This window comes from Cibotium barometz, chromosome 54 (genome assembly GCF_041138505.1).
Source record: "Cibotium barometz isolate CiBa-2024 chromosome 54, ASM4113850v1, whole genome shotgun sequence".
Lineage (NCBI taxonomy): Eukaryota > Viridiplantae > Streptophyta > Polypodiopsida > Cyatheales > Cibotiaceae > Cibotium > Cibotium barometz.
In genome coordinates, this window is record NC_141099.1 from 7,022,554 (window position 1) to 7,048,296 (window position 25,743).

Sequence of the window (25,743 nt, forward strand, 5' to 3'; positions counted from 1 at the left end):
CCATGCTAAATATGCTTCTGAAGTCTTCTCCATGCTAAATATGCTTTTGAAGTTCACATAGCCTTGAAACTGAAGCCAATGTTTGCATCGATGTCTAGAAAAACATAACTTAGTAGCATAGAATGTGATTATTAGTCCTAAGATATGGTTGTGGTCAAGACATTCATGATCTTAAGTGGGTATGTGTGACACAAAACTTCCCGCGTGGGTGTGGAAAACGTTTTTAACTACACATGAGATTATAAAAACTATAAACTTATAATAAATTTCATGTGCAAAATGAACTACTCGTTTTTTTGAAAAGTGGGAGTTTTTTGCCATTTTTAGGCAATGGGTAGGTTGTGAGGAAACATGCATGAACCACTCGATCTTCAGTTAGAAATAGCCACCCCACATAGTCAGTCAGACAAGCATAGCAATGGGGAGACTATGCTTCAAAGATGCATAAGTCCAAGTTCTCGAATCAACACTGACATAGCTTTGAGGAGCCAACTTATGCATTGTTATTGCCACTTGATTATTGTGGGTGAGATGGAAGAGAAAATTGCAAGCCTTTGAAACTGCATTATATGTGGGTGCAATATGAATGTACATTCTAAACTAGAGCTAGAATTAAAGAAAGTGGTCAAGTATGAACCACGAACCACACCTGAGCATATCCCATGCCGTATCCTAGAGACAACTAGAGAACTAGTTAGGCGTCTTTGGAGTTTCCCTATGGCCTCAAATAGACCCATATGCATTCTCAAGAGGCCACAAACAGAACCACTCACCCTCTCTAGAACCAACCTAACCAAGCCTCACATTGTTGGATGCAGTGAGGGAGGACTTAGTGTGAAGTGAAAGCTGGCCTTCCATGGGTCACCATAGCCAACACAACATCTTTTATGAGGTGATCAATGCCAACTTTATCTAATCCCCTTCAGAGGCATCACCTCCTAGGGAAGGAATTACAATTCACATATCTTACATAGTAGGAGTTCTTAGCCTAGGCCTCATAGTCTTCTTATCCTCATAGGTCCAAGTTTCAAAATGTTATCTTTTATACAAAAATTCTCAAATTTAGAAAGACTTTTGAGACTAGATGAATGGGAATTTAAAAGCCTATACAACTGTATGTAAGCCAAATGAAGAAGAGGACGCACCATGCCCCATTGAGCACCCTTTCTCCATAGCTAAAACCAAAGGACAACCCAAAGTACCATGCTTGGACACTGTTTTGAAATTGACAAAATGAGCAGAGTACATATAATTTGAAATTATTGGCCATGCATTGAGTGTATGGAGGCATTGTCTCCTTGGAGTTAAGTTTCAGACATCAATCTGCTTTGAGGCATTTGTTTAGCCAAGTGGAATTGAATGCAAATCAAAGAAGGTCAATAGAATTTTTTGCAGGAATATGAATTTGAAAACACTTATAGACCACGAAGAGAAAACAAAGTGGTTGATGCATTGAGCAAAAAACCAAAAGTTGCTTTAGTGAATGCAATCCCTGTCATACATAATAGTTTGGGAGAACATTTAAAGAGTGAAATCCCAAGAGATTCTTTCTTCAAAACAACTTTTACAAGTTTGACAAAGAAATACAGGTCACAAGAGGAAATAGATGCATTCACAAAGTATGAAGTAATTGATGAAATATTATATTATGAGAAAAGGTTATGCATACTTGATGTTGTGGAGATCAAGAGCAAGTTGAAGCATGACCTTCCTGATATTGCTATAGGAGAACATCTAGGATTTCAGAAGACATACACTAAGGCTAGAAATAGTTTCTTTTGGCCAGGAATGAAAGCTTATGTAAGGGATTATGTGGTGAAAAGTCTAAAATGTCAACATGTGAAAGATGAGCATGTAAAGAAGCTAGGCTCTTGTTACCATAAGATGTGCCAAAGATGGAGTGTGGCAATGTATATCAATGGACTTTATTACTGGGCTACCAAGGACTAGAGGAGGTTATGATAACATTTTGTGGTGGTAGATAGGCTTACAAAAGCCGCTCATTTCTTGCCTATGAAGAGTTCATATACTACTATGGATGTGACAAATGTGTTTGTGAAGAATATTTTCAAGTTACATGGTATGCCTAACAGTATAGTATCAAATCAAGATTCTTGATTCACTTTAAATTTTTGGCAGACATTCTTTAAAGCTATTGGGACATCACTTGATATGAGTACAACATATAATCCTCAAAGTGATGGGCAAACAGAAAGAGTGAATCAAATCTTGGAGGACATGTTAAGAATGTATTGCATGGATAAACTTGGAAAGTTGGATGAATACTTACATATGGTGGAATATGCATACAATAGTAGTCCATAGTCTACTATTGGAATTTCTCCATTCAAAGAATTATATGGCAAAGATTTCATGTCACTTGTATTATGGTAAGATCCTATTGGGAAGGTTGAGATAAGTAAATAGATGCTTGATAAAATGGAGATGCAGACAAGAGACATAAGGGAATGCATAAGAGTTGGTGAAAGTTGTCTCAAAAGAGTTATGTAGATAAGAAAAAAAAGCCAAAAGAATTCTATGAGTTTGAAATGGTATTCTTAGAAGAGTTCTTTAAGATTTGGAAAGTTTAAGAAATTGGCACCTAGATATGTAGGACCTTTTAAGATAGTTAAGAAGATTGGAAAACAAGCTTATTGCCTACAACTTTTAGAAGAAATTAAAGCACATAATGTATTTCACATTAGCTTACCGAAGAAGTATGTCACTGATCCAATTCACATACTTGGTGAAAGTACAAGAATGGAAGAAGTGGAAATTTTTGAGATAGAACTAGAGACAATTTTCGATCGTAGGGTTAGGAAGCTTAGACATCGAGACATAGTTGATATCATATTAAAATGGAAGACTTATCCACTTGAAGATGCCACTTGGTTGTCCGAGGATCATATCCTCAGTTCATGTGCTTAGGACAATGCTCCTCTTTTAACCTAGGGAGAATGGAACGTACTCATATGTATGTATTTTTTCATGGTGTCATTTGTAAGTGATTTCTATTCTATACATAACTATGTTAGATAATGTATAAGAGGGCCATATTGAGTAGTTTAGCCTAAAGGAAACTCATATGGGGGTTTACATAGTTAATATAACCACAAAAACGGGCACCCAAAAAGGGTCTAAGCACCAAATTGACCCTTAATTTTCCATAATTGCCTCGCATGAAGGGATAGAAAGATTTATTTGTTAGAGAAAAGTATTAAAGAAAGTTACTTCATTACAAGAAGAACAAAGTGCATGTTTGGATAAGTTGGAGATTCTGCCATGGGGTGGCCGATATTCACAAAACGAATCCGACACCACTTACCAGTATTCAAAAGAAAGCGTATCATCTCTAATTTGGTTCAAGATCATATTTTTAGAAGGGATTTCTATCTTTATCATTTTCATGCATGATAATCTACTGATTCTCGTGGGTGGTTGTTTTTGGCTTTTTCTAGAGGCTTGAGGTGATTTCTCTGCAGGAGGATAGAGAGATAGAGAGAGAGAGAATCAGAGAGGCAACATTAGCACATATCCCATATGTGGTCATACTCTTGATGATGTAGTGTGAAAGCTCATGCTACGGATCCCATGAATAGATAGGTCGACAAAATGTCATAAGAGTGACCTCAGAGTGAACTAGTACATGTAAATCCTATGCAATAAAAAGACCTCGATCCCCACCAGCGATTGTAGATTGCACGATCACATAGCGACCACCCGAGAAGCTGAAAGCTTCTCCATCCAGCTGGAAGTGATGCTCCTGACAAGTTGCAACCGTAATGTCTGCAATAATATGTCTCTATGAGAGGTAGGAGGCAACTAGGTAAGGGATGGTTGCCAAACATCTGCACTGAGAACCATGAGGTAATTGGTGTGCACATGCCTCCTTCTAACTAAATAATGGCTTTACTATGTAACGTGCGGGAAAGAATAGATCGATCAAGCCCATGAAAGCCATCATCATCATCAGAAAGATGTACAACTAGATTTGGCCATGATGGTTGTACCTAGATGCATGTTATATATCACTTTATCTATCAAGATCATACATATTTTGAACCAGTCAATGTAAAATTCTTAGAAAAATAAACATCACTTACCATAGGCTGAGCATGTCTAGCTACTACTAGTGCATCATAACATCTTCCAAACTCTAGCTCGTACGGCATTGCAATCATGTTTGTTAGTGAGTGCCTTGAAAATTCACACACCAATATGGAACTCTTTTCTCGTAGTATGTCTGCTCCTCTCATCAGCTTCATGCTCCATGGATATAGAGGATGACGTCACAGAAGATATCGATGAAGACGAGGAAACACCTCCTCACCCTACCACATAGGAGCTTGTAGGAATGCTCGAGGTGGTGGAGGTGTACCGAAGGATGAGTCGAAATCTATTTACCATTGGAACAAAAGAAAAATTCAAGAAACTACTCGCGTTAAAGTTGGATATGTATGAGTTTGTAGTAAAAGTATTCATAGCATGTTCAATTTTATGGATTTCTTTACTCATACGAACCTAGGAAGTATTATCTCTAGTTGTAATCTATATTTAGACTCATTGTAATTTGTTGCAACCTATGTCTACATGACATGAAATCTGGTGACTTGATGGGCAAGTGTTTCATAGCTCACAATTGTTGACACATGTATTATTTTTTTATTCTAGCTTCTTGGATGTGACTGAGAATACCCCACTAGTATGCATCTTGAGTATGGAGGGCCACTTGGTGGGAGATGCGACTCAAGACACATTGGGATCAGCAAATGGTATGCAATATTTGCTCTCTAGCTATGTACTAGTGCCTGTCTTAAATCTTAGGTCTATGTATACATGTTTTTTGATTCCAAATGTATGTCTATAGGATGTAGCATGAGCTAGGATACAGGCTCGACATTTATGACGTCTTGGCAAGATGGGCACGAAGGGATTTTTGTAACATTTTTGTAAGTAATTATTAGAATGTTTACATTGTTGATATGAGAAAGAGTAAGAGAGGTACACGAGACATCGCTCTCAAAGTAGTGTGTATTATTGATAGTGCATAGGTATATATAGGTGATATCTAGCTCAAGATAGGGTGAGCTATACATAGTCCGACATTGTGAGAAAGACTAAGAGAGAAAAAAAGGTACACGAGAAATCGCTCCCAAAGTAGTGAATATTATTGATAGTACATAGGTAGATCTAGGTGAGATCTGAGTTAAGTTAGGGTGAGCTATATATAGTCGAACAATCTCAGGTACAGCGTAAAGCCCTTTCCTGATTTTCGACCACCCCTCGAACCTCGGTAAATGACTTGAATCAAAAGAAGGGAGGGGTCCTAAGTCGGTAGATCTTGTACACTTGAGTGTTCTCGGGGAGCAATACCAAATGTTGGACTATATATAGCTCACCCTAGCTTGACCCAGATCTCACATATATATACCTATGCACTATCAATAATACACACTACTTTGGGAGCGATGTCTCATGTAACTCTCTTTCTCTCTTGCTCTTTCTAATATTTGTCAACATGGTATCAAAGGGAATTACCCTTTCAACAACAAAGAAGATTGGTTTTGAACAATTTTGTCTCTTTATTTTTGCTCTAATTTATGGATTTTGTAGGTTTCTTTCAACAATAATCCATGTTTATCTATGTAAGTATCTATGATTTTGCATGAAACATCAACTTTGTCCTTGTGTATTGAAACAAGTTGCAAGATTTTGACCCCCTAAGCTTGCCGATAAGTTTTGAGGGCCTTTTGGTCTAAATTTGAAGATTTGCCCAACAAATACGATATGATAATATTGTGACGACTATTTCTAACAAAGATGGTAATAATTTTGATAGTGGTTGCATTTCTCTTATTGAATATTCACAACGTCATCATGAACGATGTACAGAGCTCTCTGCAGCAGATACTCTTCTTACATGTCACTGAGATTCTTGTGAGGCTGCTCTTCTTACCTCCAAAAAGCACGCATTTTCACTATTCCCTCATCGTGGAAATCGTTTCTCTCATGGAGGATGCTCTAATCGACAGTATGGTTCTAGCAGGTATTGCAATTATTGTCACAAAAACGGACATTATGAATCTGATTGTTTTGCCAGATTATATGATGAAGAACATGGGTTCTCTCAATCTAATAAGAGACCGACTACAAGTCCACCTACGGCATGTACATATTGTGGTTGTACAAATCATACCACTTCTCAATGTCTAAAGAAAAAGTATGATGATGAATATAATCAAGCTTATGTGGTTGATAACTCTCATGATGATATTGATCTCACGAGAAGGTGAATTGGTTAACCACCATATTTCATCTGATCAAATGTTTCTTGTTCTTGATGGTGGTACATTTATAGTGGATTCTGGTGCCACTGGTAACATGACATATCAAGCTCAATGGCCTCATGTTTATCACACTTTTCCAATCACAATGATGGTTTATCTTGCTAATCATACTACATGTTAAGTTATGGGTATTCGTGATCTTTACTTGGGAACACACTCCTCTACTCAAACTTTGTGAGGTGTTTTACATGTTCTTGATCTTCAACAGAATCTTCTATTTTCGTTGCTCGTCTTGTGGATCTTGGTTCATTTGTTGATTTTGACCATACTCAATGTCGACTTGAGAAGGATCTTCTATTTTAGTTGCTCGTCTTGTGGATCTTGGTTCATTTGTTGATTTTGACCATACTCAATGTCGACTTGAGAAGGATGGACATACCATACCAATTGTGCCTCGTCAAGGTAATCTAGTTGAGCTTTTATTTAACAGATGATGTAGCTAATGTTGTGACGTCACCAAGCAATCATGATAGAAAACTCTCGCTATGAACTATTTATTTTTAATGAACCGTCTTTATGTGACGATAGGCATCATTTACGCCCTGCAGAAGGTGTCTCTTCAAGGATGCACAAGCAATGCTCATGTGACGATTGATCATCATTTTGAGTGTCGCAGACACGATGGTAAGAAGTGACATGTATGATGATGCCTGTAGTGACGGAAACGGGCATCGCTAAGGGGGGATTGTGTTGTAGTGTGCCAAGCTCCTCATTAAGTCTCTCCTTGGAGACACTAGTCACTATCCACATATTACTCCTCAGTCTCTTCATGTAGTTTGTATAAGACATTGAATAACATGGCTGCTCGGCCTCTTCATTTAACCATTTAATTAATTTATACAAGACATTGAATAGCATGGCATCTTGATCTTTTATTTAGGAGAGGTTCCATTAATATAGGTTCAAAAGCATTAACATTAGCAATACTAGAGTCACGAAAAAGTCACTTTTGTGGCTTTTAGAGACTGTTATAATTTAAAAAAACATTTCTCTGCATGTATATTGTTTCAAAGAAATTCCTTAGAGGGAAATACTCTCAACATTAGATATTGGTGGAAAAAAAATATAAAGTGCCAAATTTAGTAGGTGCATGACTTTCTTCCATGACAGAAGGCATTTATGTGATACTGTATTCCTTCCATACAGTCATAGTGTGTAATTACCACAATGAAAACAAGCTCTTTCGGGTGAATTGGAAAGCTGGTCTGCGACGACGACTGTATCTACCTTATAACCATAAACATAGCTCCTCTGCATTACATCCATCATCAGCATCAGCGCTGATACCCTGGGCCGGCACTGTAATAGAGTGCAAACTGGAGCAGGGTGGTGCACACAGTACTGCCATAGCAGCTAATTGGTCCTGCATATGCATGAGCTCATGATCATAACCCCAATTATCAAGCGTGCTGCAGAGAAGAATGTGCTGATCATTATCTGTGCTAGAGCCTGACAATATAGCAGACCAATCGTCATGAGCTGTTTTCTGCGGAAGAAGATTAGTGGTGGATGAATCCATACTATTTTGATTGGAATCAGCAGAATGCATGCCGCTTTCCAGAACTTCAGAATCTAAGACATCAATATTCTCCTTAAATCGCTTGCTTTTCTCATTGCAATTAGTAGGCCTAGGAGGCTCAGAGTTTATCTCTCTGGCATGGGATTAAGGGCAGCGCTAGCAGCGGCTCGGATATCTCTAGGTGAGGGGTGATAAGGCCGCGCGGGAGGACATCAACAACCTCCGGAAATTTGAGGAAAGCATCTTTTCCTTTAAGGCAATGGGCAGCAACATCATAAGCCCTGGCTGCCATCTCTGCTGTACGGAACGAGCCAAGCCATATCCGGGATTTCTTGCTAGGCTCTCTGATCTGAGAGACCCACTGCCCCAACTCCTCCTCCTAACACCACAGTAGTTACTCATCGAGGAGCTTGAAGAAGAAACTTCATCCTTAGTTAGTAGTAGCATAAAAGCATCAAGCCCAGCGGATGCATCCATGAAAGCAGAAGCTTGAGTTCGCTTCTTCTTCTTTTGATCCTTGTGTGCCTTCTTCTTCATCTTCATCGACTGATCTCTGCATGGATGCTAAAAAAGCCAGATCTCATCGCGCAACTTACAAACTGGTTGCGTTACACGTTCAACTGACATGCCACCAAATAGAGGGCCATGTGTTAGCGTCCTCATGTCACGAAATAGAGGGCCATGTGTTAGCGTCGTGATCATGGGTCTGTCTGATTTGACGTCTCTACTCTCTACTAAACGCCCATTTGTGGGCACTCCTTCCGTACCCTTGGCGCCATCAAAAACGATATTTCTTTATTGTCTTGACAATAATCCTTGATTTGCCTCAGAAAGGTCTTTGTAATGTTTGTTGCCTATGTGGCACACGTCAGGATTGGTTGTCTAGGAAGGTCAAGTCTTTGTCCACGTCTCAAGAAATTGTGTCATGGCATGTGTGAAAGGCATGCAAGTGAATGGTCACTAAAAATGATTATTTTAGGGGCCATACATCTAGACAACCCATAAGCACCCAATTGGTGGACCAGATTTTGGGACTATCGAGAGGACGAGCTAGGGTTGGTAGAGGGAATCAATGTGAAGGGACATTAGGGCACATCTTTGCTGGGCCTACCCTAAGTCCACAAATTGGGGAAAAGAATATCATCTTATCTTCATTCTTGTCCTAGTAGTGTAATAAGTTCTCAACCTGAAGCGAGAACGAGAGTTTTATGGATCTATTTCTCAATTGGCCAAGAGGATCTTGTAAGCCATAGTCCACGAACTTGTCACACTAAGTGCCTATGTCATTAGTTATAGAGTCCAAATATGCTTATGACACATATCTTTGTAAGTTCTCTTTGCATGATGTAATGTTTGTTCAAGCCTTACCAAACACTTATTGTAAACCCTCTTTGGAAGATGTAGTGTTTGTTTAGGCCTTATAATGACTTGTGCCTATCATCAAGGCAAACCAAAGTAACACATAGTAGCAGGTACAAAGGTGTCCAAGATGAAGGTCCAACTAAATATTTACATACTTTTGGGTTTCTTAAAAAAAGCATTTACAAATTATGTACATTTACAAAACTTTATGCAATAGACTTCATATGTTTTTTTGGGTTCGTATCGCAAGGTCCCCACCATGAAGTGGGGACATGCTTTTACCCTAGAAAGGCATAGCGAATGGTAGAAATAATGGGTTTTAAAATTTGAAACCCTTATCAGTTGCTAGATGTGAAATGCATGAGCTTGCTATGAGGAATCCAAATTTTTTATTTTGTGAGTATTGAGAGAAATTGATAGAAAGTCTTTGGTAAGTTGTTGTGAGTGTGCCACATAACATGTCATATGTAGACATCAATATTCTAGAATGGATGCTTTATGGTAAATGATTCTTTTCTTCAATGTAGCAATAAATATTTATGCATGCGTTTCATCTTTAAAGACATGAAGTACAAGATCATAGTACATACAACAAGAGTAGATTACTATTTACAACTTAAGATGTGTTCTTGTGGAGTGCACATAAACACCTATAATGGATTGGTTATAATATTATGATGTCTTCTCCTTGCTTTTGCCCCATTGAAACATTTCTACTCCAACCACCTTTTGAGTCTTTATTTTTGTGTAATTTATTTATTTTTAGATCTATTGATAGTGGACCTCAAATTAACATGGAAATATCTCCTTACTTTTTTTTTTCATAGTTTAGCAGTTTTCTAAGCTACCGATAGTTGACTTCAAATCAACATGACAAGAAGGGCTAACACAACATTGTTGTGCAAGGTATCCCTATTTTTTCCCACCTGTGAATATAGGAAACTCCCAGCATGCCAAACAAAACTCTAACACACTCGCATTTGCAGCCTTTTTTCAACTCTTTTATTACCATCTTTCCCAAGCAAGTTGTATTAGTATGGATTCATGCATTCTATTAGTCCGGATCACTGTATTAGTATGGATTCATGCATTCTATTAGTCCCGATCGCTGTATTAGTAGGATAGCGATCACCATGATTTTCTCTGCAAGTTATTTCATGAAATCCTTACTACAATCCTTGATAGCGATCCCCATGATTCTCTCTGCATGTTGGATTTGTGCCTTCATTGCAAATTTTAGTTGCTAATCAGCCCATCTGTGTAGCGACGGGGCATAAACTCAAAACAAAAGGGATAAAACATTATGTTAAAAATTTGTTTAATTAAAGTATTAACGTGGGAACGATGAGACAGCTGCTATTTTTATGGCATATGTATATAGTCAGCGCCTACTAACTATGAAAGAGCTTGTTTTCATGGTGCTAACGCTATGATTACACATATTGCCTGCACATGATCATGTTGCAAGCTTCTATAGTAACATTGTCTTCTGTCTTCTGTTGCGCCAGTTTATGCTCCCAAGTTTAATATACTACATATACCATAATTAAATTCCAGACCTTGTACAAAAACTACCAGTCGTGAAATGCCGCTGTAATAAAGAGACGTTAGACGTGTGGATTTCACATATATATTCCAAAGTTGTGGTACATATGCCATGATATAATGCTTAGATCAAGTATGATATTATTGAAAATCTCTTCGTTTTCTGAAGTAGGATGCTAATGCGTAGATCAAGTATAATGTTATGGTTTATTGAAAAGCTCTTCATTTTCTGAAGTGTGATGTGATTTTCCTATAAATTTTGAGAAATTTTGTGCATAGATCATGGAACAGAATATGGGTACGTTTCAACCTTGTACAAAAACTACCAATGGAGAAATGCGGTTGTAATAAGGAGATGTGAGATGTGTGTGGATTTTACATATATATTCCAAAGTTGTGGTACAGATGCCATGATGATAATGCACATAAAGTCATCTCCAACCAAGTGATGCTTGACATAGGCTTGAAATTGAATCCAAAAACATAATTTAGTCTCATAGAATGTGATTATTGGTAAGATATGGTTGTGATCAAGAGATTCCTGATTGGGTATCTATGGCACAAAACATCCCACGTGGGCGTGGAAACCTTGTTTAGCGTGTGCATGAGATTATAAAAACTATAAACTTGTGATAAATTTCATGTGGAAAGTAAACTTCTCATTTTTTTAAAGTGGTTTTTTTTGCCATTTTTAGGCAGTGGTTAGGCTATCAGGACACATATATGAGCCACTCGATCATTAGTTAGAAAGAGCTTCCCCACATAGTTAGTTAGACAACATAGCAATGGAGAGACTATATGCATAAGTTTGAGTTCTCGAATCAAGAGTGGCATAGCTTTGAGGAGCCAACTTATGTATTGTTATTGCCTGCCGATTATAATTTGTGGGTGAGATGAAAAAGAAACCAACAAGGTATATGTGGGTGTGACAGGAATGTACATGCTAAACTAGAGCTAGTGTTGGGGCAAGTGGTCATGTATGAGCCATGAACTACACTTGAGCATATCCCAGACCCTATCATCGTAGAGCCAACTGGAGAACAAGTCAAGGATCCTTAGAGTTTGCCCAAGGCCTCAAATAGACTCGTATCCATTCTAAAGAGGCCACAAACTAAACCAGTTTTGAAGCCCCAGCGTTTGGAATCAATCTAATCAAGCCACACATTGTTGGGTGTAATGAGGGAGGAATCACTAGGAGGTGAAAGCTGGCCTTCCAAGGGTCACCATAGCCAGCAACACAATATCTTTTATAAGGTGATTGCCAACAACTTTATCTCATCCCCTTCAAAGGCACGGCCTCCTAGGAAGCCACATTGCACATATCTTTACCATTATTAGGTCTTAGTCCAAGCCTTACAACCATCTTATCCTACGAGGTCGGAGTTTCCATAAGTTCTCTTTTAAAAGGAAATACTCAAATGTAGAGAGACTTATTAGATTGGATGAATGGGAATTTAAGAGCCCAAGGAAGAGGATGAACCATGCCACATTAAGCACCTCCTCTCCAGGGCCATAACCAAAGGACAGCCCAGAGTTCTCATGAAGTAGCTCGGAAACTATTTTGAAAGTGACAAAATGAACACAATATTACTTGTCATGTATAAGAGACTTACAGTCCAGTACAAATTAGACAATCATAAAGAAACAATAATTCATAATAAGAAAAGCGCCAACAAATTAATAAGGCAAGAGACAACAAAGCATGCATAAACAGATTTTCAAAGTTGCATCAAATGTTCACAACATGTACACATGTTGTTTCAAATATACTCAAATTAATAGGACTGGCAATGCCACAAGATATAATAAGTAAAAAATGTAAATATATTCCTAGAATTTCATGGATCGAAGTCTGTTATAAAAGACATCTATTCTCTATGTGGAGATGCTGGTTGCCTACACCCATAGTTCACTTCTAACTTCTCACCAATACACAACGATCTAATAGCATTGACTACAATGTATCTAGGCACATCTATGCTCATGTGCACTGGATCATGACCATTGTGCCACTCTAGAAAGTATAATTAGTTCTTTCATTTGTCCTTTTGCCACTATTGATTAGCCCTAATATATTTCCTGCATAGTGTAAGGTCTTCTATCCATATACAATCTCTCTCATTTGTTATGGGTAATGCCTCTTCGAGTGAGAGATTCTACATTAGCACATAGCCCATATGTGGTCATACTCTTGATGATGTAGTGTGCAAGCTGATGCCACGGATCCCATGGATAGATAGGTCCACAAAATGTCATAAGAGTGACCTTAGAGTGAATCAAGTACATGTAAATCCTGTGCAATAAATATGTAGAACTAGATTCGGCCATGATGATTGTACCTAGAAGCATGTTACATATCATTTTATCTCTATCAAGATTATATATAATTTGAAAAAGTCAATGTACAATGCTTAGAAAAATAAAGATCACTTACCATAGGCTGATCATGTCTCCCTGGTACGAGTGCATCATGAAATCTTCCAAACTCTAGCTCGTGGATATGTATACGTGACATAAAATTTGGTGACTTGATGGGCAAGTGTTTCACACCTCACAAATGTTGACACATGTATAAATTTTTTATTCGAGCTTCTTGGATGTGACTTAGAATACCTACCCCACTAGTATGCATCCTAAGTGTGGAGGGCCTATTCGTGGGAGATGCGACTCAGGACACATTGGGATCAAGAGAAGTTATGAAATATTTACTCCATAGCTATGTACTAGTGTCGATATTAAATCTTAGGTCTATGTATACATATTTTTTGATTCCAAATTAATGTATGTCTATAGGATGTACCATGAGCTAGGCTACAGGTTAGGCATATATCACGTCTTGGCAGGATGGATAAGAAGGTCTTTTTGCCACATTTTTCTAATTAGTAATTATTAGTAGATATGAGAAAGACCAAGAGACAAAGATAGGTACACGCGACATCACCCTCAAAGTCGTGTGTATTATTGATAGTGCATATGTATATATAGGTGACATCTACGTCACGCTAGGGTGAGCTATATATAGTCCAACATTGTGACAAAGAGCAAGAGAGAAAGAGAGGTACATGAGACATTTCTCCCAAAGTAGTGTGTAATATTGATAGTGCATAGGTATAAATAGGTGAGATCTAGGTCAAGCTAGTGTAAGTTCTATATTGTTGGACTATATATAGCTCACCCTAGCTTGACCTAGATCTCACCTATGTATACCTATGCACTATCAATAATACGCACTACTTTGGGAGTTATGTCTCCTATACCTCTCTTTCCTTTTTCTCTTTCTCATATCTGTCAACATGGTATCAGAGTGAGTTACCCTTTAAACAACGAGTAAGATTGGTTTGAAAATTTTTGAACGTTTTTTTTTGCTGTAATTTATGGATTTTGTAGGTTTCTTTCAGCAATTATGTATGATTATCTATGTAAGTATCCATGATTTTGCATGAAACATCAACTTTATCCTTGTTGTGTATTGAAACAAGTTGCAGTATTTTGACCTCTTAAGCTTACAGGCAAATTCTAAGGGCCTTTTGGTCCAAATTTGCAGATTTGGCCAGCAAATAGGATCATTGATTTATTTGTCGTGGTTTGTAAATCATAGATCCGCTTGTGCCCTCGATTTTTAACAAGAATCTCTGAAAACGGAGTTACACGATGAGAGTTATGACTGTTTTACTGTTATGCAATTTTTTGGTGTTCTGCACACATTGTCATGAACAAGTTTCTTTAGCTTTTTTACTAATTATTTTTGCCTTCGATCGCTATTTCTGGTGACTGCATACCCTTTTAACATATACGCTTTGGGAACCTTTTCCTGTTTTTAAACATATTATTCTTTATGTATCAAAAAGCATTAACACTGCTATTTTGGTTGATGTTTGTTTTTATTATAAAGTTTTTTCTACCTCATACGTTCTCTACGTCATCTTGAAAAGCATTAATACTACTATTTTGGTGACATTTGCTTTTATTATCAAGGCGATTGCCCTGAAACATACCTTTTATTATTCACAAATTTTTTATATTCATCATGCTCTCTCCATGGCAAAAATTTCTCTTATTAATGGTTATCCTTCTGGTCACAATGCGCTTTATTCCTATTTTTCAAGGTCATGGTTTTCCTAATTGGAAGGCAAAGATGACTTTGATTCTTAAACGTGATGATCTTTTCGACATTGTATATGGAAATTCTTTATGTCCTCAGCAGTCTATTGATGTTGCTAGTTCACTTATTCTGATGGGCAATTATTTATTAATTGGCATTCATCCGAATGGAAAAAGAAAGATAAGGCTGCTCAAAGGTATATTTTGTCTGCTCTTCATGATTCTCTTTTGTTGGATGTATTTATTCACACTTCCAACAATATTTGGAAATATCTTATTTCTGCATTTGAGAAGAAATCTATCATTGAAATTCTTCATTTGCGTAATATGTTGGATGGGCTAGGTTACAAAGTTTCTACTCTATGACTTCTCATGTTGAATCATTCAAAGACATTGTTAATCAACTTGCTGTTGTTGGTGCTCCTATTGCACGACCTCAACTTATTGCCTAGCTTCTTCATACTATAAAAGATGGTAAATACGATAATATTGTCACGATTATTTCTAACAAAGATGGTATTGATTTTGATAGAGCTTGCATATCTCTTAATGAATATTCACAGCGGCATGAACGAGGCTTAGAGCCCTCTGCAGATATACTCTTCTTACACGTCACTCAGTCTCTTCTTAGGCTGCTATTCTTACCTTCAAAAAGTGCCCCTTTTCATGATTTCCTCATGGTGGAAATCATTTTTCTCATGGAGAATGCTCTAATCAACAATATGGTTTTAGCAGGTATTATTGTCACAAAAATGGACATTATGAATCTGATTGTTTTGCTAGATTATATGATAAAGAACATGGGTTCTCTCAATCTAATAAGAGACCAACCATAAGTCCACCTACGACATGTACATATTGTGGTCATACAAATCATACCACTTCTCAATGTCTAAAGAAAAAGTATGGTCACATGAATGTAATCAAGCTTATGTTGTTGACAACTCTCATGATGATATTGATCAGGAGAAGGTGAATTGTGTTAACAACCATATTTCGTCAAATCAAATGCTTCTTGTTCGCGATGGTACTACATTTATAGTGGATTTTGGTGCCACTGGTAACATGACATATCAAGCTCAATGGCTTCATAATTATCATACTTTACCAATCAAGAAGATAGTTTATCTTGTTGGTGATACTACATGTCAAGTTATGGGTATTGGTGATCTTTACTTGGTGATCTTTACTTGGGAACACACTCCTCTACTCCAATTTTGCGAGGTGTTTTACATGTTCGTGATCTTCAATGGAATCTTCTATTAGTTGCTGGTCTTGTGGATCTTGGTTTATTTCGTGGTGCTGACCATACTCAATGTCGACTTGAGAAGGATGGACATACCATAGCAAGTGCACCTTGTCGAGGTAATCTATTTAAGATTTCATTAATAGATGATGTAGATAATGTTGTAGCTTCATCAGGGAATCATGATAGCAAACTCTAGAATTCTTGACTTGCCCATGCTGACTTCTAAAAATTTGTTGATTTATATCATTTTGAATTAGTGTGTGTCTTCAACTGAAGCCTTGCTCAACTGTTGGTGTTTGTGAACATTGTGCTTTGGGCAAACATCATCGAAAATCTTTTACTTCTTCCACTTCTCATCACTCTCAAGATCTATTAGAGCTTATTCATACTGCATTTGTGATCCATTCTCTCCATCCTACTCCAAATTCCACTATTTCCATACATTTATTGGTGATTTTTTCTGATTTATATACATTTTTCTTTCTACGACATAAATCATAAGTCCTCAGTGTATTTCAACGATACTACAAACATGTTAATTTGCACTGGTCTGGCTATCAAAACTATACAAAGTGACAATGGTGGAGAATACATATCCAATGATTTTGAAGAATATTGTGCTGTTATTACTGGCATTCATCACTCATGAACTTACTATTCCCTATTCTCCTAAGAGAAATGGAGTTGAGCACCATTGAGCATCCTCTCTCCATAGCTAAAACCAAGGAACAACCCAAAGTACCATTGAACAAGTTGGGACACTCTTTTGAAAAATTGATAAAATGAGCACAATATTACCCAATGTCATGTACAAGGGACCTATAGTCTCCCGCATTCTTGGATGGTGGTGTTGGTGTTAATATAATCACCATTGTTGGGAGGCCTACGTATCGGTCTTATAACCTGCCATGTCGAACTAATCTTGTCACTTGTGTGCTCCCTTCTAGAGAGAGAGTTCTTTAATGTGTGCTCAATCCAATTTGAGAGAGGGAGAGAAAGAGAGAGAGAGAGAGAGTTGTGTGAGAGGGAGAGGGAAACAAAGAGAGATGTGAGTATGGTAATGTGTATATGTGAGAGAGACAAAGAGAACCATCACACTATTATGCTAGTTTTTAATCGGGTTAAAGAGATGTTAGGCATCCCTTATGCATCTGCCATCATTGCATAAGCAACGAACTATTTATTTTTTATGGACCGTCTTTATGCGACGATAGGCATCATTTATGCCACGCAGAAGGTGTCTTTTAAAGGATGCACAAGCGATGCTCATGTGATGATTGATCATCATTTTGAGTGTCATAGACACAATGCTAAGAAGTGACATGTATGATGAGGCCTGTGGTGACGGAAACGAGTAGCGCTAAGGGGGGATTGTGTTGTAGTGTGCCAAGCTCCTCATTAAGTCTCTCCTTGGAGACACTAGAGTCACCATCCACATATTACTCCTCAGTCTCTTCATGTAGTTTGTATAAGACATTGAATAGCATGGCTCCTCAGCCTCTTCATTTAACCATTTAATTAATTTACATAAGACATTGAATAGCATGGCATCTTGATCTTTGATTTACGGAGTGGTTCCATTAATATAAGTTCAACAACATTAACATTAGCAATACTACAGTAAGGAAAAAGGCACGTTTGTGGCTTTTAGAGACTTTTAGAATTTAAAAAAACATTTCTCTGCATGTATATTGTTTCACAGAAATTCCTTATAGAGAAATACTCTCAACACAAGATATTAGTGGAAAAAAATATAAAGTGCCAAATTTAGTGGGTACATGACTTTCTTCCATGACAGAAGGCAGTAATGTGATACTGTATTCCTTCCATACAATCATAGTGTGTAACTGGAAAGCTGGAAAGCTGGTCTGCTACGACGACTGTATCTACCTTATAACCATAAACATAGCTCCTCTACATCACATCCATCATCAACATCAGCGCTGAAATCCTGGGCCGGCTCTGTAATAGACTGCAAGCCGGAGCAGGGTGGTGCACACAGTACTGCCATAGCAGCTAATTGGTCCTGCATATGCATGTCTTCTCTGCATATGCGTGCTGCAGAGAAGACAGTGCTGATCATTATCTGTGCTAGAGGCTGACAATATAGCAGACCAATCATCATGAGCTGTTTTCTGCGGAAGAAGATTAGTGGTGGATGAATCCATACTATTTTGATTGGAATAACCAGAATGCATGCCGCTTTCCAGAACTTCAGAGTCTAAGACATCAATATTCTCCTGAAATCGCTTGCTTTTCTCATTGCAATTAGTAGGCCTAGGAGGCTCAGAGTTTATCTCTCTAGCCGAACAGACAGGGTTATGGATGGGATTAAGGGCAGCGCTAGCAGCGGCAGCTTGTGCAGCGGCTCGGATATCTCTAGGCGAGGTTGATAAAGGGCGCGGGAGGATATCAACAAGCTCCGGAAATTTGAGGAAAGCATCTTTTCCTTTAAGGCTATGGGCAGCAACATCATAAGCCCTGGCTGCCATCTCTGCTGTACGGAACGAGCCAAGCCATATCCGGGATTTCTTGTTAGGCTCTCTGATCTCAGAGACCCATTTGCCCCAATTTCTCCTCCTAACACCACAGTAGTTACTCCTTAGTTAGTAGTAGCGTAGAATCATCAAGTCCAGGGGATGCATCCATGAAAGCAGAAGCTTGAGTTCGCTTCTTCTTCTCCTTCTGGTCCTTGTGGGCCTTCTTCTTCATCTTCATCGACTGATCTCTGCATGGAATGCCAAAAAAGACAGATCTCGTCGCCCATTTGTGGGCACTTCTCCGTTCCCTTGGCGCCATTAAAAACGATAATCCTTGATTGCCTCGAGAATAATCCTTGATTGCCTCAGAAATTTGAAACTTGAAGTAATACTTGATTACCTTAAAAAACTAATAGTAAGAGGTCTTTGTAAAGCTTCTTTGCAAGATGTAATGTTTGTTGCCTATGTGGTACATGTCATGATTGCTTGTCTAGGAAGGTCAAGTCATCTTTGTCCACGTCTCAAGAAATCGTGTCATGGCATGTGTGAAAGCAATGCATGTGGACAACTCATAAGCACCCGATTGGTGGACTAGATTTTTGGACTCTCGATGACGAGGAGCTAGGGTTGGTCAAGGGAACCAATGTGAAGGGACATTAGGGCACATCTTTTTTGGGCCATCCCTAAACCCACAAACTGGGGAAAATAATATCATCTTATCTTAATGATTTTCCTAGTAGTGTAATAAGTTTTGAACCCTAGGAAAGAATGAGAGTTACAGTTAGAGCCCAAAGGCAAGAAGGGGAGAAAAACACACATTATCTAGGAGGTGGTCATATCATCATTCTGTTGCATAGGTGATCTCAATCCTAAAAGGAACTTCCTAGAACATGTTATTGAGCAACAAATGCAACCCATAACCTATAGGCATCCATGCTCACAAGGCATCCAACATCTATAGTAAAATGTACATATGTACGCTAGCTAGGTGCATTCTAGTAGGTTAAGTAGGGTATAAAAAATCTCATCATCAAGGCAACCTAAAGTAGCCCAAAGTAGCAAGTCCAAAGCTACCTATGAAGAAGATCCACCTTCACCATATCCTATGGACAACATGGGTTCTTGTACATCTCATTTTCTTTCAATAAAGACAATAAAATACTTCGACCAACAAAGGGGGTCCTTCTCTGGGTAGAGAACATGTTTATCATGACATCTTTCCTACCATTCGTAACATGCAGATAATGGGTCTCACATGGCTTTAGTTCCACACTCAACAACATTCAGCCCATTTTTCATGGAGGGGATCACAAACGACTACCCAAGGTAAAACTCTAGCTTGACAGATTTGTGTTAGGTCAAAGAAAGTCAAGTTAGTGTGTAAACCACCTTAAATTGTTGATTTTTAAGTAACTTTCAACACACATAAATGCCAAGATGTTACATAGATGGGCCATGACCTTTATAATACCTAGAAGTGTGTGTAGCTTATCTTTTTTGAATTTCCATGATTGAGTTAGGTTAACACTTATCCAACTTAACCTAATGCCTACTTTAAGTGGGGATTCAAAAAAGGTCGCCACTATTTTAAAAATATACTTTTTTATATCTAAATATTACTTGTCTCACTTGAGATATTTGGATATATCCATCAAGATTACATATGTGTTATCACATAAGATTAAAATTTGGAATATTTGCCAAATGCTAAAATACTTTGGGGTTTATATAAGAAAAGAATTTAAAAATTATCTATATTTACAAAACTTTATGCAATAGACTACATCATATGTTTTTTTTGGGTTCGTAGTTGGGAAACTGTTTTGAAATTAATAAAATGAGCACAGTATTACCCAATGTCATGTATAAGGGACCTATAGTCTCCTGAATTCTTAGATTGTGGAGTTGGTGCTAATATACTCACCATCGTTGGGAGGCCTACGATATCCCACCACTCATACACCCAATTGTATGAATTGCACAAGACTTCCCCACCCTAAATACCCGAAGATATGATGTCCTCAAGATTGGAACCCATGGTTGTTTTGCTACTGATAGGATTAAAACCCATTTTTAGGTTTTAAATATGGTTTGTACTTGGTTGGATGGTGTGTCAGCTATGATCACGTACCTTAATGGCTTGTTTGTATGCTTGAAAAGAGATCATCCTTACAACCAAGCTTGTGCTTATCTAACATTTAAAGATTTTGAAGTTAAAAAAGATTTCAATACATTTATGAAATCTATTTAATCTACGTTTTCCAAAAGCTCTCTTAAAACTTTCATATTAAAAAAGTTTAAAGAGATAATTTAGATGTACAATGTTGCATATGAGTAGAATTTATAATCAAAGATGGCACTCTGATACGGGATAAGATTTGTAAGTCATTTGAGGCTTTATTAGAGTTCACAAATTTGAAAGTTTGAATTCAACTATAATATTCACTTCATTTTGCAAATATTTTAGATTCATGGAACTTTAGATAAGGTATTTAAATCAAATTTATGCTGAATGATCAACATTGGCTTTGTTAAGGTGGAGAGTTTTAGGATTAGGAAGTACTAGATATTACTATAGTAGTAATTTAGGTACTAGATCATGAAATACTAGATATGTGTGAATTAGCAAACAAGCATAATTATCAAATCATTTGAGACTATAGACTTGATGATGGACTAGTCGCCTTATGCCTTCAATTCACATTGGAGGTAACATCTATAACAGAATTATAATTAATAGAGAGGTAGATGTATCTCGCACTTGGATAGATCAATTTTACTTTACAATTATTTTGTTTCTTTGGTCATTGAAAAATTTGAGGGAATGATTTTGTGACAATTATAATTTGAGATGGTTTAGAACTTGATCTCCTTGTAGCTTTCCCATAGGAGAGAATTTCAAAAAATGTGGTCATTATGGGATTGAAGTGTTATCCATCTTGAAGACAAGGTGGGGGTGAATGATACTTGAATTTTTTTCTACATATGTTGTTGCATTAAACATATGTAGAGATAGTGCATTTTATTTCTAGGTGGTGTGCAATGTTTTTTCTCTTTATTGCACTTCACTATTTTTTTTTCCATTTTTTCTCTTTGTCTTGTGGATCTTGGTTTATTTGTTGGTTTTGACCATACTCAATGTCGACTTGAGAAGGATGGACATACCATAGCAAGTGCGCCCCATCCAGGTAATCTATTTGAGCTTTCATTAATAGATGATGTAGCTAATGTTGTAGCTTCACCAGGAAATCGTAGAAAACTCTGGCATACTCGACTTGCCCATGCGACTTCTCCAAACCTCTTGATTTATATCGTTTTTAATTAGTGAATGGTCTTCAACTCAAACCTTGCTCAACTCTTTGTGTCTATAAACATTGTGCTTTGGGCAAACATCATGGAAAACCTTTTATTTCTTTCACTTCTCATCACTCTCAAGATCTATTATTAGAGCTTTTTCATACTGACATTTCTGGTCCATTCCCTCCATCCTACTCCAAATTTTGCTATTTGCATATATTTATTGATGATTTTTCCTGATTTATATAGGTTTTCCTTCAACGACATAAATAAGAAGTTCTCAATGTATTTCACGATACCGCAAACATGAACTTCACATTGGTCAGGCTATAAAAAACTATACGAAGTGACAATGGTGGAGAATATGTATCCAATGATGTTGAAGAATATTGTGATGCTAATGTAATTCATCATGAACTTACTATTCCCTATTCCCCTCAGCAAAATGGAGTTACTGCTTGCAAAAATCGGACCATCATCAAAGCCATGAGGTGTCTTCTTATTCAGGCCAGTTTATCAAAGATGTTTTGGGTAGAGGCAATTCTTATGGCAGTTTATGTTCAAAATTATTTACCTACAAATGCTCCTTTTGGTGGTATTTCCATTGCAAGTTGGACACGTACAACACACTCTGTCTCCCATTTAGGTGTCTTTGGTTGCATTGCCTATATTCATGTTCCTAAAGAGACACGAACAAAGATTGATCCTCTTGCTAAGAAGGTCATTTTCATTGGGTATCCTGATAATGTCAAAGGCTATAAGTTCTATGATCCTATGTCCAAAAAGGTCACTCTAAGCCATGATGCAATTTAATATGAGCATACTATTGGTGGTGAATGGTCCATTGATGTATCTGATGATTCACACAAACCATTCTCACATCTCATATTATTGATTCTCAAGTTGATGTCTCTATCCCATCCTCTTCATTGGATTTTGACAAAAATAGCCCTGACATTGATATGTACATTGACATTCCTATTAAAAATGAACATGGTTCTCATATTGAATTTGATTCCATGTCCACTATTGAAGACCCTATTACGTACGAGCAAGCTATTTCTTCTCCACAAAAGGATTAGTGGAAAGATTCTCTCATCTCAAAAGGTACTTGGATTCTACCTGATCTTCCTCATGCACGAACACCTATCAAGTGTAAGTGGGTGTACAAGGTAAAAGTTAAGGCCAATGGTTTTTTTTTAGAAATTTAAAGCTTCTCTAGTTGCCAAAGGGTACTCTCTATTAGCAAGTGTTGACTATCATGATACATTATCACCTGTTGTTCGCATGACAGGTATACATGTTCTTTTGGCATTTCCCACTCAATTTGATTTAGAAATTCATCAAATGGATGTTAAAATAACTTTTCTAAATGGTGACTTGAAAGAAGAGATATATATGGAACAACCACTTAGTATTTTTATCCCAAGATAGGAACATCTGGTATGTCATCTTCATCAAGATTTGTATGGTTTGAAATAGGCTTCTCGTGTATGGTACTTAAAGATTGATGCCTTTCTTCAATCACATGGATTTTCTTCGTTTTCTTATGATCCAAATTTATACTTGAAATGATAATACACTTATTTATTATTATTGCTTTACATGTGGATGATACCATCTTGGTTGCCAATGATTTATCCTTCCTTCTACATACTAAGGAGCTCTTATCCTCATAATTTGAAAATCGTGGATATTGGTCAAAATCCATTCTTGTCTTGGCATTCAAATCAATCGATCTTGCAAGAAAGGTACTTTGCTTCTTTGACAAACAAAATTCATTACTCACGCTCTTGAAATTTTTTTATTGGTTCATGCGCATCCGGTATGTACTCCTATTGTTATGCATTCTACTAAGAATCGACCTTGAAAACATGATCATCCTGATGGATGATTGCCCATATGAAAATATGGTTGGTTGTCTACAATTTGTTGGTCTCAATACATCCCCTGAAGTTCTTTTCAGTGTAAATCTTCTTGGTCAATATATTGCTCAGCCTTCTCATGGCAATTATATTGAAGCAAAGCGTGCTTTAAAGTATTTAAAGGGAACTAAAGATCATGGCCTCGTCTATCATCGACAGGCATCTTCATCTCACTATTCACCTTTATGGTTAATGGGTTATTCTGATGCTGATTGGGAAAGTTCTCATTCTTAAATGGGATCTACAAGTGAAAATTGCTTATCTGTTAATGTATGCTTGGTTTCTTGGACGAGCAAGAAACAACGTTGTGTTGGAGTTTCAACTACAAAAGTAGAATATGTAGAGGCATCATTGGCAGCTCGTGAGTTGATATGGTTACGTCAATTAATTTGAGACACTGGGTATCCTCCACCTTCTAGCACTCCTCTTAGATATGATAATCAAAGTGTTATCAGTCTTGCGAAGGATTATGTTCAGCATAGCCAAACCAAGGACATTGTTGTTCATTATCACTATGTTCATCGTCCTGAAGTGACAAAGGGATCTATTAATGTTGAATATTTCCCAACTAATCAAATGGTTGCAGACAGTCTTACGAAGGGACTTGGTGAAGCTCAATTCACTTTTCTACGCAATGAACTTGGAGTGACAACGATAATTTCTTAGAAAGTGATCTATGATCATCATTGTATATATTCATTCAAAAGTTTAGACAAATGCTCCACACAAAACATTCATACATGGTTTATGGACATCGTTGTATATGTATTATTCAACAGTTATCACATTCATGCACATGTGGATTATCACATTTGTATATAAATTTTCAGAGATATATATAGGAGCTCGGGTTATTCCCTTGTACTCGCCAAGGGTTTCTTTCATCCGCACAGCTAGAGACCCTAGTTTGAGAAGGGGTGTTGGACTATATATAGCTCACCCTAGCATGACCTAGATCTCACCTATACATACCTATGCACTATTAGTAATACACACTATTTTGGGAGAGATGTCTCGTATACCTCTCTTTCTGTCTTGCTCTTTCTCATATCTGTCAACAACATTTGGTCTTATAAGTGCATGTAAGTGTGTGTCATATGTTCTTCGCATCAGTTCGATAACTCATGTGTTTTTTAAATAGCAACCCACTCCTCATGAGATAGAGAAGGGCACTTATCAGGTTTATAGACATATGATGACCCACCTACCTCCACCATCTACTTTTGTAAAGTAATCACAATTAAATGTCATTCTACTTCTAATTAAAGTATTCAAACATTAGCTAATTAAGTTTTCTAAACTTTAGGAGTTGCACAACAATGAGGACATGAGAAAGGTAGATCGACAGAGTGCCATTGGGTGCATATCTACATCGATGGAGCATCCTGTCTCGAGGTACGATGATCATGAGGACGAGGATGAGGATGAGATCATGCATACTAGATGACCCTCCTCCTGTTTGCTCTAGATCTTTAGCTTGTCCCGAGCATCATTTTGTATTTTGAGGTATTGTACATAGTTATACTATTACCCACATCATTTGTATAGGATAAGGATGATTGTGCTATCCTCACACTCTATAAGTTGTATGCATCAGATTTTACTATTTACAAAAATTTGATCACTTTATATACTTTGTACTCTTGTGCATTTATATATATTTACATGAGATTTTATTATTATGCAACTTTTTGCACAAATGTACATTGTTGAAGTATAGTTTGTGCTTACCGGTGTTATAATCCACCATGTTAAACTGATATTGTCACTTATGTGCTCCCTGAGAGAGAGAGAGTTCTTTAATGTGTGCTCAATCCAATTTGAGGGAGAGAGAGAGAGAGAGAGAGAGAGAGAGAGAGAGAGAGAGATAACCCCTTTTTTCTCTTTCAAGAAAGGGGGCTTACCATGGGCCCCCATT

At 37.4% G+C, this 25,743-nt stretch overlaps 1 protein-coding gene across 1 annotated transcript; it reads right to left on the reverse strand.

Annotated features, from left to right (window-relative positions):
• Positions 1 to 7,575: 7,575 nt before the first annotated feature.
• On the reverse strand, positions 7,576 to 8,158 carry LOC147607816 (uncharacterized). The gene is made up of 2 exons (XM_086789874.1): positions 8,087 to 8,158; positions 7,576 to 7,833 (listed from the first exon to the last, which is right to left on the reverse strand). The coding sequence occupies exons 1-2, from the start codon at positions 8,156 to 8,158 to the stop codon at positions 7,576 to 7,578; spliced, it is 330 nt and encodes a 109-aa protein (XP_086646000.1).
• Between the last annotated feature and the right edge of the window lie 17,585 nt (positions 8,159 to 25,743).